The 14248-nt window shown below is 38.4% G+C and overlaps 1 protein-coding gene across 8 annotated transcripts in view; it reads left to right on the top strand.

Moving 5' to 3' along the window:
* The window catches only part of LOC124611756 (diacylglycerol kinase theta), a 713198-nt gene that overhangs the window by 669990 nt on the left and 28960 nt on the right, over nt 1–14248 (top strand). For all 8 annotated transcript variants that reach the window (XM_047140277.1, XM_047140271.1, XM_047140276.1 and 5 more), the window contains 2 exons: nt 944–1100; nt 11158–11265. In XM_047140277.1, coding sequence (XP_046996233.1) covers nt 944–1100; nt 11158–11265 — 265 coding nt within the window. The remainder of the gene's footprint in view (nt 1–943; nt 1101–11157; nt 11266–14248) is intronic.

The following is a 14248-nucleotide window of genomic DNA, read 5'->3' as shown; positions in this document are numbered from 1 at the left end:
CCCTCCAGGAGCCAACTATACTAGTTCACACACTGACAAGCATTGCAATGAGGGTAGCACAATCTGTGGGATCACACTTATTTATACATCAGTGAACATATCAGTTTGCTTCTTTATTGATCTGACAAAGGATAAATATTCAGAAAAAATTAGTTACAACAGGCAAATCATTTGGATACATAAAACCAGATATCTTAATCCTGAACATTCTCCAGATATGATACCAAGTACATCGATATGTATCTTGAAGCTGAGATAATTTTAAACTCCCCATTCCAGTATCTGCACATGTGAGAAAGAAACTTCAAGGCTCTCACATTCATCTGACCTTAACAAAGAATACAGTTTTCCCTCCTGTTATTAGACCCTTTAAGAGGAGCACACTATATTTTATTTTTCATTTGAGTTTCCTTTCCATTCCATTCTGTCTGCAATACTTTCTCTTGATTTTTTATTTCTTCCACTTATCTCCATGTTTATAAACAGGTCCAAATATTGTATAAGTCAGTCAGCAAGTATGCCTTGAGTCACAGACTGGTTACAAAGGTAGCTAAAGGGAGGCTCTATCAAACCAGTACAAGACTTTTTTACTCTACTAGAAATTATGTCAGTCAAAAGACTAGCAACCTAATGGTAATTATAATATCCTTAGGATTTGTGTTTGGTAGTTATGTTTGTTGATGGTGTATACAGCTTCTTCTGCAATAAATCTAATGCAACTGTATGATAGAAGATGAGAGGATTTTACAATACTGGTGTTAATGGTTTTTCAACCCTTCATTACAGCCTTCACTCTAAGTTAGATGGAATTTTCCCCACCTGGCACAAGATGTTTTTTGATAGCAAGTTGTTCAGAATAACAGCATTTGTGCATTCCTATTAGTTCATGTGACAGTGTATTTTCTCAGTACTGCATTAACATATATTGACTTTTATTTTTTAGTTGGGGTTCAGGAGCAAATCCGTGGGGACCAGAGAAGGAAGATCAGTTCTCCAAACCAAATCATTGGGATGGAATGCTGGAAGTTGTAGGTGTCACAGGTGTTGTTCACTTAGGTCAGATTCAGTCTGGCCTCCGGTCTGCAATGAGGATTGCTCAGGTAATCACAATACGTTTGCTTGCATGCAACTTCAGTGATGAAAAAGTTTTGTAAAAAAGTTAATAAAACAACTTTAATTTCATCTTTTGATTTTGTGGCATTGTCATACAAAACTGGTTTGTGTATAGGTTGGTCGGTAACATCATTCCTACTGAGACTAAACATTTTACAAAATGACACAAATTAAGTATGGTGTTCAGAAAAATGAGATATTTATTAAAGTAAAGACTTCCAGAATTATGACCATGGTGTAGCATGCTGTAGAATAATACAACAACAAACGAAGTTTACATTTTAAGAAGTACAGATCAAAATAGATACTAATGGATCCAGCCATTCTTTTTTTATTCCTTTATATCCAAACTTTCAGCCATCAGGTTGTAGTTGATCCACAATTCCCCACCAGCAATGTGCTGTGTGAGAAAAACTTTGTCTTGGTATTTGCTCTATTTTACATGTTTAATCACAGGTGTCATGTATCAGAGACGTCCGGCTGTCACTATATGTTAGTGAATGCCGCTTGTGGTTTTAGACTGGACTGGGCTAATTTCATCAGACACAATTATCATTACATTTACTGTTGTCTTATGTAAAGATCTGCCTTATTGAAATGACAAAAAGTCAAAGCTAATATCTTAGTACTCTGCTTGTGCTCAGCTACAGTACTAGCTTAAAATTTCTAACTGATTATGTTCAGTCTGTCTGTGGTTGAACAGTTAGTACACAGAAAGCATACGAAAAATAGAAGACAATAGTGTAAATTCAGTTCAAGTGGATGGTGAGAGCTAATTACACACTGGAAAGCAGAGTCACACCTTCAAAGTTCAGTGGACTGCTACCAAGATGTTTAGACTGATGAATATGTGAGTTACTGATGTTTTACTTTCTCAGAGGCAGTCAATCAAACCAGTACAAAGGGACCGATGACCTCTGCAGTTTGGTCCCTTTAATCCTCAAACCAACCAACCAACCAACCAAACCAGTACATTAAACCTCCATGTTTGAAGTTAATGAGAGTATACTGTGGAGACTGCATTGATTCTGTTCTGTTGTGTCATTTTCATATTGTTATGCAACACAGTCAAATATCTTTGTTTCCTCCAGGCTCAACTAACAATTTTAATCAGCTCTATTTTCTGAGATGACTGCAAATACTCCACATTTTAATCTGAGCTCCTAATACTTCATATCAGTGTAGTGTCATTTTTTCAATGACATTTTGCACATACACTGCATAAAACATGAATGTACTCTACTATTATTTAGTTGGAACTGTTCAAAAGTGGTAACACGAATTTCTGAAGATAAATAAGACTGAATTGTAAGACTTGGTGGGGATGTGGGGGGGTGGGGGTGGAATACTGTAAAAGTAAGATAGTAATGATTAAGGCATGTGGTTGACTAATAAGTAACACAGTAATTGTGTCTGGGTGACAATAATTTAATAAATAAAACACAAAAATGTTGCTTACGAAGTCTTCAAGTGCTTACATTACTTATGTTTAGTTTTATCAACAACATTATGAAAAGGATAGCTTGCTACTCATTGTAAAGACAGACGGGCATGACATTTAGTGTAACAGCATTTTTGTCATGCCTGTGTGCAACTCAACATGTCATCTTTATGGTAAGTAGCAATCTATCCTTTCCATAATATTGTTCGTATTCCTACCTGGACTTCCCATTGTTTGATATGTTTAGTTTTCAACAAGATGACTAGGTATTGTGAACTAGTTTCATAAATCCGTCACAGAAGAAGTTCACCTTCTGTTTCAGCAACTCAAACCTGATGATGTTTTCATTGTTGATGTCATAGTAATGTGCCTGTTGTTCACTCTTAAGGTGAGGAAAATTACAAAAATTGTCGCTGGAACATCACAAGATGTGTTGCTACTTATTTCATGTCAGTTCAGCCAATATTTTACACTAATCCTTCCAAGAGGCATTACTTACAACATGCAAAAATTCTGTTTAGGGTTTCTACATTTATTTAGATGTTATATGATGAAAAATGTCCATTAAAAGAGAGAAGTAGCTCCAATTTCGGAAATGAATGTCTGTTTTATGCCATTGATATTCATATTCAAGTAGCAATATACACTAGAAATGTTTTGTTCAGAAAATTTGTTAATAATTGTGAATCGTTTGTAATTTTTCCTAATACTTAAAGACAATAATCAATTAAATTCTGAGTGCACACTTTCTGTGGATTTTGTCAACTTACAATGTTGAATTACACCAGCTGCAGTCTATTGTAGGTGTTCGGCCCATTGTTCACTTGTGCTGGCACTGTTTTCCATGTACCAAGCAATAAGTCAAAATGTGTCTTCGTAATTACATTTGTAAAATAAATACAGTTGACAAATGGAGTCACAACATCAAAGACAACAGCCATAGTTTTCCAGTGATGTCAACCTAACTGTGGTACACAATCTCAAAAACGGATATATTATCAGTCAGACAATCTGCCTCACTATTAACTCATGCTGAACTGCCTGTTGGTGTTTCTTAAAAATCTATTTATATGCATGCCTCTCTCCTTTATTTTAAGGGATGTGAGGTCACAAAAATGAAATATAAATATGTACTTTATAGTACAATTAAGCTGCCTGAAGGTAAGCTTAGTTTTTACATAAATGAGTTTGTCCCTTCAATATTAAATTCATCATAATGTATATTAATGTGGTAGCAACAATAACTGTGTCATCTGTTCCTTTACCAAATAGGTCTGCCATCTTAGCAAAATAAAATAAATGTAATTTTTACTAAATATAAAACAATTGTAAAATAATGTGCAAAATGTCTTATTAAAGGAAATTTCCAAAACTGCTCTTAAATTTTTGAAGTCTGCAGTATCCCCTGAGTTACGGAGAATTTAAACTTATGATTAATATATTATTAATATTAATATACCTTCTGTACTTCGGTCACAGTTGTAAGTGTAAAACATGACCTTTTAACAATATTGTGAAAAGGAAAGTTGCCACTTGCCAGTTGCACCTGAGACTGCTGTCACGTGTGTGTGAGCTGTGTTTGCGTGAGTGTGCATGTGTGTGTTTGTTGTCTAATTTTCATGAAGGCCTTACTAGCCGAAGGCTATATTTGTGACAACTTTTTGTTGTGCCTATCTGCAACTCAGCATCTCTGCTATATAGTGGGTGGCAACTTTCCTTTTCACAATATTGTTAAATTCCATCATGGATTTTACATTGTTTGGAACATGATCTTTTGTTCTCTAACACTGGTTGAATGAACATTATTTTGAAGTTGTTTTACTGAATTTTGCTATTGTGTCATGAATGCCCTTGTTGATAATTGACACCATTTTGCAGTTGTTGTTTCCTGTTTGTGTGCTGATGCAGTGTTATTGTGACAGGTGTGGACACACTAAGTGCCACCTAATGACCTGCATATAATGGAAACAAAAACTCAGTTGTATACCTGGAAGCATGCCATTAGTCCTTGGTTTGCAGATATCAAGGAGAATTTTTGGTCAAACTCTATATCGGCTGCCCATTTCCACTTGAATTGTTGCTTATAAGCTACATCTGGAGCATTTCATGCATTAGTCAAGCAGTAGTCTGCCAAAGTAACAGGAGTCCACTTCCCTTTGTACTTCTTCTCCATGACTGCAGTATCCTGATGTAATCACTCACAGAAATTGCTCTGCAATTTTCAGGGAAGAAGTTGTGATAGGTTTGAAAGAAGTGCATTTCAGAGACACATTATAGACAATCATTTCATAATATTCCAACAGTCACTGACAGACTCTTTGTAATTTCTGATCTCTTATCTCTGAAGTAATTGAAAAAAAAAAAAAAATCAAACAATTGAAAATCCAGGATGGAATTAACAATGATATCTGCATTGTGCCTATCTGTGTCTCAGCATCTCCACTGTATTGTTGAAATTGAAAGAAAAATGTTTTAAAAACTTTCTGAGCCAGCCTTCTCATCACCATGCAACATTTCATCAAATTGCTTGTTTCCAGAAAGTTATCAAATCTGTCTTTGACTTTTGATTCACTAAATCATGGGAATTTTTCCTCTGAGTTCTCATAGGCCTCTCCTTCATGATTCATTTTCTTTACAAAATGTTTCATCAATTATATAAAAATCAGATTAGAACAAAACATTACGACAAATTATAATCAATACCACATACAATACTAACTGTAGTAAGGTGTTGAATTGGTATGACATAACTGTTGAATGATATTTTCATTATAATGTTACGTAGAAGAAGGTGTAATTAGATGAATGATGAACACTAACTTCACTTAATGAAGCTTTATTCAGCACTTGCACATACAAGAGCATGGAGCAAACTGCCTCCAGCCAGAACACTTACGGTATACATACAGTTACAGAACATTCCAGTACAACGATTCTTGCCATTTGGAGATATTTGTAGAATGTACTCGAACCGAATACAGAAATTAAAATTGTAATACCCAGGTGAGTTTTGAACTCACAACCCATGATGCAACAGTTTGGTATCATAACCACTACACCACGGTGCTACTCAGCTTCTGCGACATTTCTCTCTCCTTAAGAGAACAGCATCTCGGTGTTATGTCCTCCTAATCCAGGAATGAGTCATCGGTCCTGTGTACTCTGACTCCCGATGACTGATGCTCGCCCTGGCGGTGATCTTCTTAGAACTTCTTTTGCCGTTACGCTCTTCGTCATCTTTCCATTTGGTGGCTGTCACTGGAGTTTCAAATTTACCCTGGTGGCAGGATCCTTATAGGACTTCATTCGAAGGATGTGGACAATATCTCTGATCTTTCGTTGTCTTGCGTCGGGGTCGAAATCTTCAACTTCATAAGTAACATCAGACAACTGTCTTATAAGGTCCAAAGTAGTGCCTGAGGAGCTTCTCAGGGAGTCCAACCTTTCGAACAGGAGTGAAGATCCAGACGAGGTCACCAGGCTGGTAGACAACAGGGCTGTGGCTCACATCATACCTTTGGCGATTGTTTTCTTGAGCCTACAGCGTGCAGAGTCAAGCTAACTGCTGAGCTTCCTCATCTCTGGTTAACACCTAGCCAATGTAGTCATCATCCGTGTCATCAGGATGTAACAGAAACACAGTGTCCATCACAGTCGTCGCCTCACGCCCATGTACCAGGAAAAATGGAGTAAATCATGTGGTGTCATGTTTGGCAGTGTTGTAGGCAAATGTCATGAAAGGTAGCACCTCATCCCAGTTGCTCTGCTCAACATTGACGAACATTGATAGCATGTCGACCAAGGTCTTATTAAGCCGTTCAGTAAGCCTGTTAGTTTGCAGATGGTAGGCAGTCGTCATGTGGTGAGTGATGTTGCACTGATGTTTTATCTCTGGTCACAAGATTCGATTGAAAAACTTTCCTTCAATCCATAATTAACGACCTTGGGCATCGTGTTTTAATACAATGTCTTCCACGATGAATTTGGCTTCCTCGGGTGCTTTGGCGGTTTTTATGGCTTAGCAGACATTGGAAATTGTCCAAGGAGGTCAATCCCAACACGGTGAAAAGGCATTTCGGCTGGTGGAATTGATATGAGTCGGCCAGGTGGTTTCTGAGCAACTGCCTTTCTCCTCTGGCACTCTCGATAGTGCGACACATAGTGACGGACACTTCTAAATAAACCTGGCCAGAAACATCTCTTGCGGATCCTATCGTAGGTCTTAATAAATCCTAAATGGATGGCCTCAGGTGTGTCATGGGATTTCTGTAGAACATCTAAGCACATGTGTTTAGGAATCACTGGTAGCCACTTCTTTCCAAACGGATCAAAGTTTTTCTTGCAAAGTAGTCCATTAATTACCTTAGATTGTCCTTTCACACCCTCTTATCGATTTAAGGCAAGCATAATTTGAGATATCTTGCTTCCACTGTCAATTTGTCTAATTTGCTCTTGACCTGTGAATTGAAGCATTCAGATAACTTGTGAAGAATGGCAAGTAGCTTTTTCTGTTGTTCCTTAGTGAGATCTGGTGATAGTCAAGCTAGAAGATCTTTTCTCATAGTGGTAGCACTAATTTCACCCACAGACTCAGCATGGGAGGTTTCTATGACACTCAGCTGTTCTTCAATCAACAGCTCAGTGTTTGCTTCGCACGTGCATCTTGGAAGGATCTGCGGTTCTCAGTGACAATTAACTATCCACAATTCACCAAATCCATTCTTAAACTAGACGACAGAGGCCGGGATGACCAAGTTATTCTTCAGTGGTATGCTTCTCTTACATTCTGCTACAAGATGCATGGGTTTATCCATGGCATGACACGTGACAGTTACCTTTCTAGCGCTGACTGCAGGAATGATCACTTCATCCAGCACACATATTCTCCACACACTCGGATGCGCACCTTCCTGTCCACAGTATTTCATCTTGTCTAGCATAATCTTCAAGTGACCACAATCTATAATTGCCTCAGAAGCTTTCAAAAACTCCCATCCGAGAATGACGTCTTGACTACATACTTGTAAGACAATGAATTCTAAGAGCTGTGTATGGCTGCTTATACCCACACCAATGGTACATCTTCCTGTAGGTTTTACATATTTTCCATTAGCCACCTTCACCAGAGATGTCTTGTTGTCGACGAATACGGTTTTCTGCAACTAGCGATCATACTTCTCCGAAATCACTGAATATGATGCTCCAGAGTCCACAAGAGCTTGGGCTGGTTGGCCATCCATGTGGATATCGACATAGTTTCCTATCATTTTTGTAGTGATTGATGGCAGAGGACTTTTCTGTTCGGCAGCCCCACCTCCAAGGAAGGTCGCACCCTTTAGTTTTCCAGGTTGCGGTGGCTAGGTGATCAGCCGGAGCTTCTAAATGGTGATGTAGACCTTGATCGGCATGTTGGGGAGTGTCCTCTTTAGTGGCTAGCTTGCAGCAATGGTGTCCTATGTCATCCTGCACACACCTCTTCTTGTTCATCTTCGTCTTCCCAGAGTTGGCGTCGGCAATGATTGGTCTGCTGTCTTCTGGCGTGGGCATCATCAAATATCTGCCACCTTTCTCGACAATGGCACACCACATGTCGTGGTCGTTCGCAGTGGAAACGTACTGGTTGGTTATCCTGGGTGCTCCCGACGTCAGTCTTCCTTGGTGCTCAAACAGGTTCCTCATGCGTCATTGGATCTCAACTTTTTTACCGTTTTAAAGGGAAATGAAGGATGAGAGATTGGGTTCAATGTCTGTTCCTCTTCCTTCCTTTTGACCTCTTGAAGCATCTCAGTTTTTTGCTCTCCGTGCAATCCAAGTGCCTTCTGAACATCTTCTCTCACTATCTGATGAAGAACACTTATGAAATCAGTTGCTTCTGCCTTCACAGGCATCTATATGATTTTTGGAAGCCGTTCAAACCTCTTGCATGTAATTTGTTTTTGATGTGTTGTCTCGATATACTGGCACCATTTCAGTCGTCTGCTGTCGAAACCTCCTCCATAGGGCTTGATACATGTCCTCAGCAAAATCCTTCATGAGATGTGCAACCTTATCTTCCTCCTTCATTCTAGGATCCACTATTTTACACAGCTCCAAGACGTCTTGAATGTAGGATACTGTCATTTCTCCTGGATGCTGTGCCCTGCACTTTAATTTATCTTCATTCCTGTACTTCTGTCATTGTGTGTCGCCGAAATACTTGCACAGTTGTGCCTGGAATACTTCCCAGCTTGTGAATTTCTCCTCGTTCTCATACCATTGCTTGGCAGTGCCCTCCATGGTGTCATTTCATTTCATTTGTTAAATTTGGCTATACACTCATATACCTTCAGCCACTTGTTTGGATCTTGGCCATCATTACCAGGGAACCTGGAAGGATGTCTCATGTGGTGGCTCACAGTTGCTGTCATTGTAACGCCCTCTTCTTCTGTCTCTGGTAGATTGCAATCTGTTGAATATGGCTTGAACTCGGGTTTCTTGCCACGTAAATAGCAGCTCTGTTGTGGCCTGATGGGAGCCACTGTGTCATCAATAATGTGTGCTATCACAAGTTCCAATATCCAGCATCTCCACCAGAATAATGTCATGTAAAAGAAGGTGTAATTAGATGAATGATGAACACTAACTTCACTTAATGAAGGTTTATTCAGCACTTGCACATACAAGATTGTGGAGCGAACTGCCTCCAGCCAGAACACATACAGTATATATACAGCTACAGAACATTCCAGTACAATGATTCTTGCCATTTGGGAATACTTCTAGAATGTACTTGAACCGAATATAGAAATTAAAATTGTACAGTTCAGGTGAGTTTTGAACTCATGACCCTTCATGCAACAGTTTAGTATCATAACCACTACACCACAGTGCTACTCAGCTTCTTCTGCGACAATATTGTTTCATTCCTGTGATATGTAACAATTATACATATGTTATTAATATTTTTTTGTTTTCATTTATGAGAAAACACAAGAATGTGAAAGAAAAGAAATTAATTATTTTCATCTACATTTATACTCTACAAACCACCATGAGGTGCAAGACAGAAGGTATGTCCCACTGTACCAGTTTTCAAGGTTTCTTCATGTTTCATTCATGTTGGAACATGGGAAGAATGATTGTTTGAATGCCTCTGTGTGTGCAGTAATTATTCTAATCTGAATTAATAGAGGGAAACATTCCACATGGGAAAAATATACCTAAAAACAAAGATGATGTGACTTACCAAACGAAAGCGCTGGCACGTCGATAGACACACAAACAAACACAAACACACACACAAAATTCAAGCTTTCGCAACAAACTGTTGCCTCATCAGGAAAGAGGGAAGGAGAGGGAAAGACGAAATGATGTGGTTTTTGAGGGAGAGGGTAAGGAGTCATTCCAATCCCGGGAGCGGAAAGACTTACCTTAGGGGGAAAAAAGGACAGGTATACTCTGGCACACACACTCATATCCATCCGCACATACACAGACACAAGTAGACATTCTAATCTTATACTCATGATGTTCCTAGAGTAATCATTCAAAGCCCATCCTTGAAACTTTGTTTAGACTTTCTTGGTATAGTTTACATTTATCTTCAAGAATCTCCCAGTTTAGGTCCTTCAGTACCTCTGTGACACTCTCCCATGGATTAAACTAACCTTCATGCCGCCCTTCTCTGTATACGTTCAATATCCCATTTGGTCCTATCTGGTATGGGTCCCACACACTTGAGCAATATTCTAGAAATGGCCACATGAGTGATTTGTAAGCAATCTCTTTTGTAGATTGATTGCATTTCCCCAGTATTCTACCAGTGAACCGAAGTCTATCACCTGCTTTACCCACAACTGAATCTATGTGATCATTCCATTTCATATCCCTACAAAGTGTTACATTCAGGTATTTGTATGTGTTGGCCAGTTCCAACAGTGACTCATTGATATTGTAGTCATAGGATACTACATTTTTTTCATTTTCTGAAGTGCAAAATTTTACATTTCAGAACATATAAAGTGAGTTGCCAATGTCTGCACCACTTTGAAATCTTATCAAGATCTGACTGATTATTTACACAGTTTCTTTCAGATAGTATTTCATTATAGATAACTGCATCATCATCATCAGCAGCAGCAGGACAAGACTCTGATGTTACTATTAAAATTTTCTGCGAAGTCGTTAATATGCAACATGAACAGAAAGGGTCCCAACACATTTTCCTGGGGCACACCTGATGTTGCTTCTACCTCTGGCAATGACTCTTCATCATAACATGTCGTGTCCTCCCTACCAAAATGTTCTCAGTCCAGTCACAAATTTCACTTGATACCCCATATGATTGTACTTTTGTCAGTAAGAATAGGTGTGGTACTGAGTCAAATACTTTTCGGAAATCAAGTAATGCAGCATATACCTGATTGCCTTGATCCAAAACTTTTAATATGTCACGTGGGAAAAGTGCTAATTGTGTTTCAGGTGATCGATATTTTCAAAATCCATGTTGATTGGCATTGAGGAGGTCATTATGTTCAAGATTCTTCATTATGTTTGAGCTCAGAATATGTTCTAAGATTCTAATTCAATAGGAGGATTTTCATGAATGTTTTTCCATGTTTCAGGGAGGACACATCAAAATTCATCTGAACTCAGATATTCCAGTTCAGGTTGATGGAGAACCATGGGTGCAAAGCCCTGGTGACGTTGTTGTACTTAAATCAGCTCTAAAGGTAATTACATGTGCTGATAGTAATTCTTGGAAATAATTAGTTGCTTAGTGCTTGACTTACTCTTTCCTATGTGTAAGCTGGCTGTAATAATAGTACCTATGATATAGAGGGTGCAATAAAATGGTATCAGAAAACTTTGGGGGTTCATAGACAATGTCTTGATGAACATATTATGGATAGAAACCCATGTCTGGAAAATTATCCAATGAAACAAAGGGTGCCGAAGCATAGTGACCCCTTGTCTGCCCAGGTCACCTCTTCAGCAGCAGATGTAAGTTTGTATACTGATCCAGTGTTGTTGTGTCAGGTGTCGATACACTCAACATCATCTAATGACCTGAATGATGTCAGACCTATTTTGATAAATTCTACTTGTGGTCCATCAGCATATTATTATTATCCAATGAAGCAAAGGGTGCATAGTGACCCCTTGTCTGCCCAGGTCACCTCTTCAACAGCAGACATGAATTTGTACACTGATGCAGTGTTGTGTCAGGTGTGGATACACTCAAAATCATCTAATGACCTGAATGATGTCAGACCTATTTTGATAAATTCTACTTGTAGTCAATCAGCATACAAACATGTTTGCTGATGAAAGTGTGGCCTAGTGGCAGGCATTAGCCTTGATAACTTCAATACTCTTTAGTATCCTTGGATGATGTTTCCAGGCATGGAAAGTCTTTCGATATTGTTTTGTTACATCCTGTATATGCTGTAAGTAAGGATGTGTTTTAATTGTTTGGTTTTTGAAGTTACATAAAATCCAGTAATAATGTGTTTTTACTTTATACCAGTTGCTTTCTATGTCAAGAACACAATCTCCGTTTTGAATGCAATCATGGTGAGAACGAAGTATCTCTGTCACTCATATTCCACCAATTTTCAGCTTTTACTATCGCCTTTAGACAGGTTTGGTGAACAACTGGAGCTCTTCTAAAGGTTCTATTACATGCCAAAAGATGTGTAAAACATACAGTATCCTTGAGGGGGCACATATTTGAAACAATACTAATCTAATCTAATCTAATCTAATCAATATTGATAGAAGGAACAGACTTTGCCTTGCACAAAAAAAGACAAGTTTCATAATACAATGTGTCACAGGTTGATTTGTTACAAGTGATAAGTTTGCTTGAGGACTGCTGCCATGTGAGATACATGCACCTCCTGCTTAGCTAACCACACAATATTTTAACTTTCTCACATACAGTCTTATATTTCTGTTCATGATTAGTGTTACCGATTCATCTTCATCCAGCAACATTAGTGAGAAGTGTTGTGCAGGAAAAGAAATTTTGTATTTGAAAGCATAGTGGCTATACTATTAGTCCAGACCAATTTTGTATCACAGTTTCACTCAGCTCCTAGAAAACCAGCACTGTAAACGTAAGACGCAACCGAAGGAGAAACTGAATGTGGTTATGTTGGTATTTTGCACTTTTAGTAACTATTGTAACTTGCGTACAAATCTCAGTGTTCATTAATACTTTGAATTTTAACTTCTATTGAATTTAATTCCATCTAAGTTATCCTATTTGAGCCTGTAATGAAAAAGATCACTAAATTTATTTACCAAGGAAGACATAGAGGCCATTATTGTTTTAATCATATTGAGGTGCCTCTCATCATACTGAGTAAGGTAAAGACAGTTACATAGTCACAAGAGTTATTAAACTTAAATGAAGTAGAAATACAATCTTTATGCAAAATGATTCAGGCAAGATTAACTATCACTGATAAGAAAACAAATTGTAGTTGAATTCTTCTACCAGCGACTGGACTCATCCACCAAAGTAACAGAAAACTTCTTGCCCGCATCTCGTGGTCGTGCGGTAGCGTTCTCGCTTCCCACGCCCGGGTTCCCGGGTTCGATTCCCGGCAGGGTCAGGGATTTTCTCTGCCTCGTGATGGCTGGGTGTTGTGTGCTGTCCTTAGGTTAGTTAGGCTTAAGTAGTTCTAAGTTCTAGGGGACTGATGACCATAGATGTTAAGTCCCATAGTGCTCAGAGCCATTTTTGAACAGAAAACTTCCAGGAAATTTTCATTTCACTAGTACATATGGTCTGTTTCAATCTGTATTAATTGAAGGAGCTTACAGTTACTCCACAATATACTGAGAAAATAACGGATTCAGAAGCAATAGATGAGACAGAATTCCCTGTAAAGCTATTCTATAGGTCTTTGAAATTCCCTAGAACAGACCATTTCTAAATTTTACCATTATGAAAATCTATTAGATTTGTTGATGACAAACACTCGACTACTACTACTGTATAAGCAGCAGTGATCACATGCACGTGCGCGTGTGCGCATGTGTGTGTGTGCGTGTGTGTGTGTGTGTGTGTGTGTGTGTGTGTGTCACTACAGCTGAGTGGTAGTCTCCCTTCATTGTTATCTGTTGTCTTTTCCCTTCAGTTTCCATAATCATAACACATGTTCAGTAAATTACACAAGGAGGAGGTTGCCTCATCTCTCAACCAATGGTTACAGTCAGTAACCTCTTAAAATGAACATGCAAAAGAAATGTGGCTCAAGTTCAAATAGTTGGCGAAGCATTAAAACAAAAATGCATGTAGGAAAATAATTAAATATTATAGAGATCACCCTTAGTGTACAAACAATAACAGGAAACATGTTAATGCTTTTTCTGCCACATGCCTAGCACTGTGATTGTTACCATAGTGTTGCATACACTTGGCAGTTGTCTACATCCCAGAGCTGAATGCTTTTGTTCATCAGAAGTTCACAGCACATTAATTTTAATGGCTTCATTGTTATTTCCTAATTGCTTGAAGGGATTAATGCTGAGTATATTTGCAACACATTTCCATTTACTGTTCAGAACCTCATAGCTGAAGAGACTTTACTCCATCTCCTGAGCACTTAAAATTACTTAAGTTTTCATGGACTCAGTTATTTCTAGCCAGGCATTCTAATTTATTTATCTTTTATCAGAGGGAATGATACTGTGTGACTTGAT

The sequence above is a fragment of the Schistocerca americana genome, chromosome 1, assembly GCF_021461395.2.
Source record: "Schistocerca americana isolate TAMUIC-IGC-003095 chromosome 1, iqSchAmer2.1, whole genome shotgun sequence".
Lineage (NCBI taxonomy): Eukaryota > Metazoa > Arthropoda > Insecta > Orthoptera > Acrididae > Schistocerca > Schistocerca americana.
Note: the sequence above shows the minus strand (reverse complement) of the source record. Positions and strands in the feature narration are given on the sequence as shown.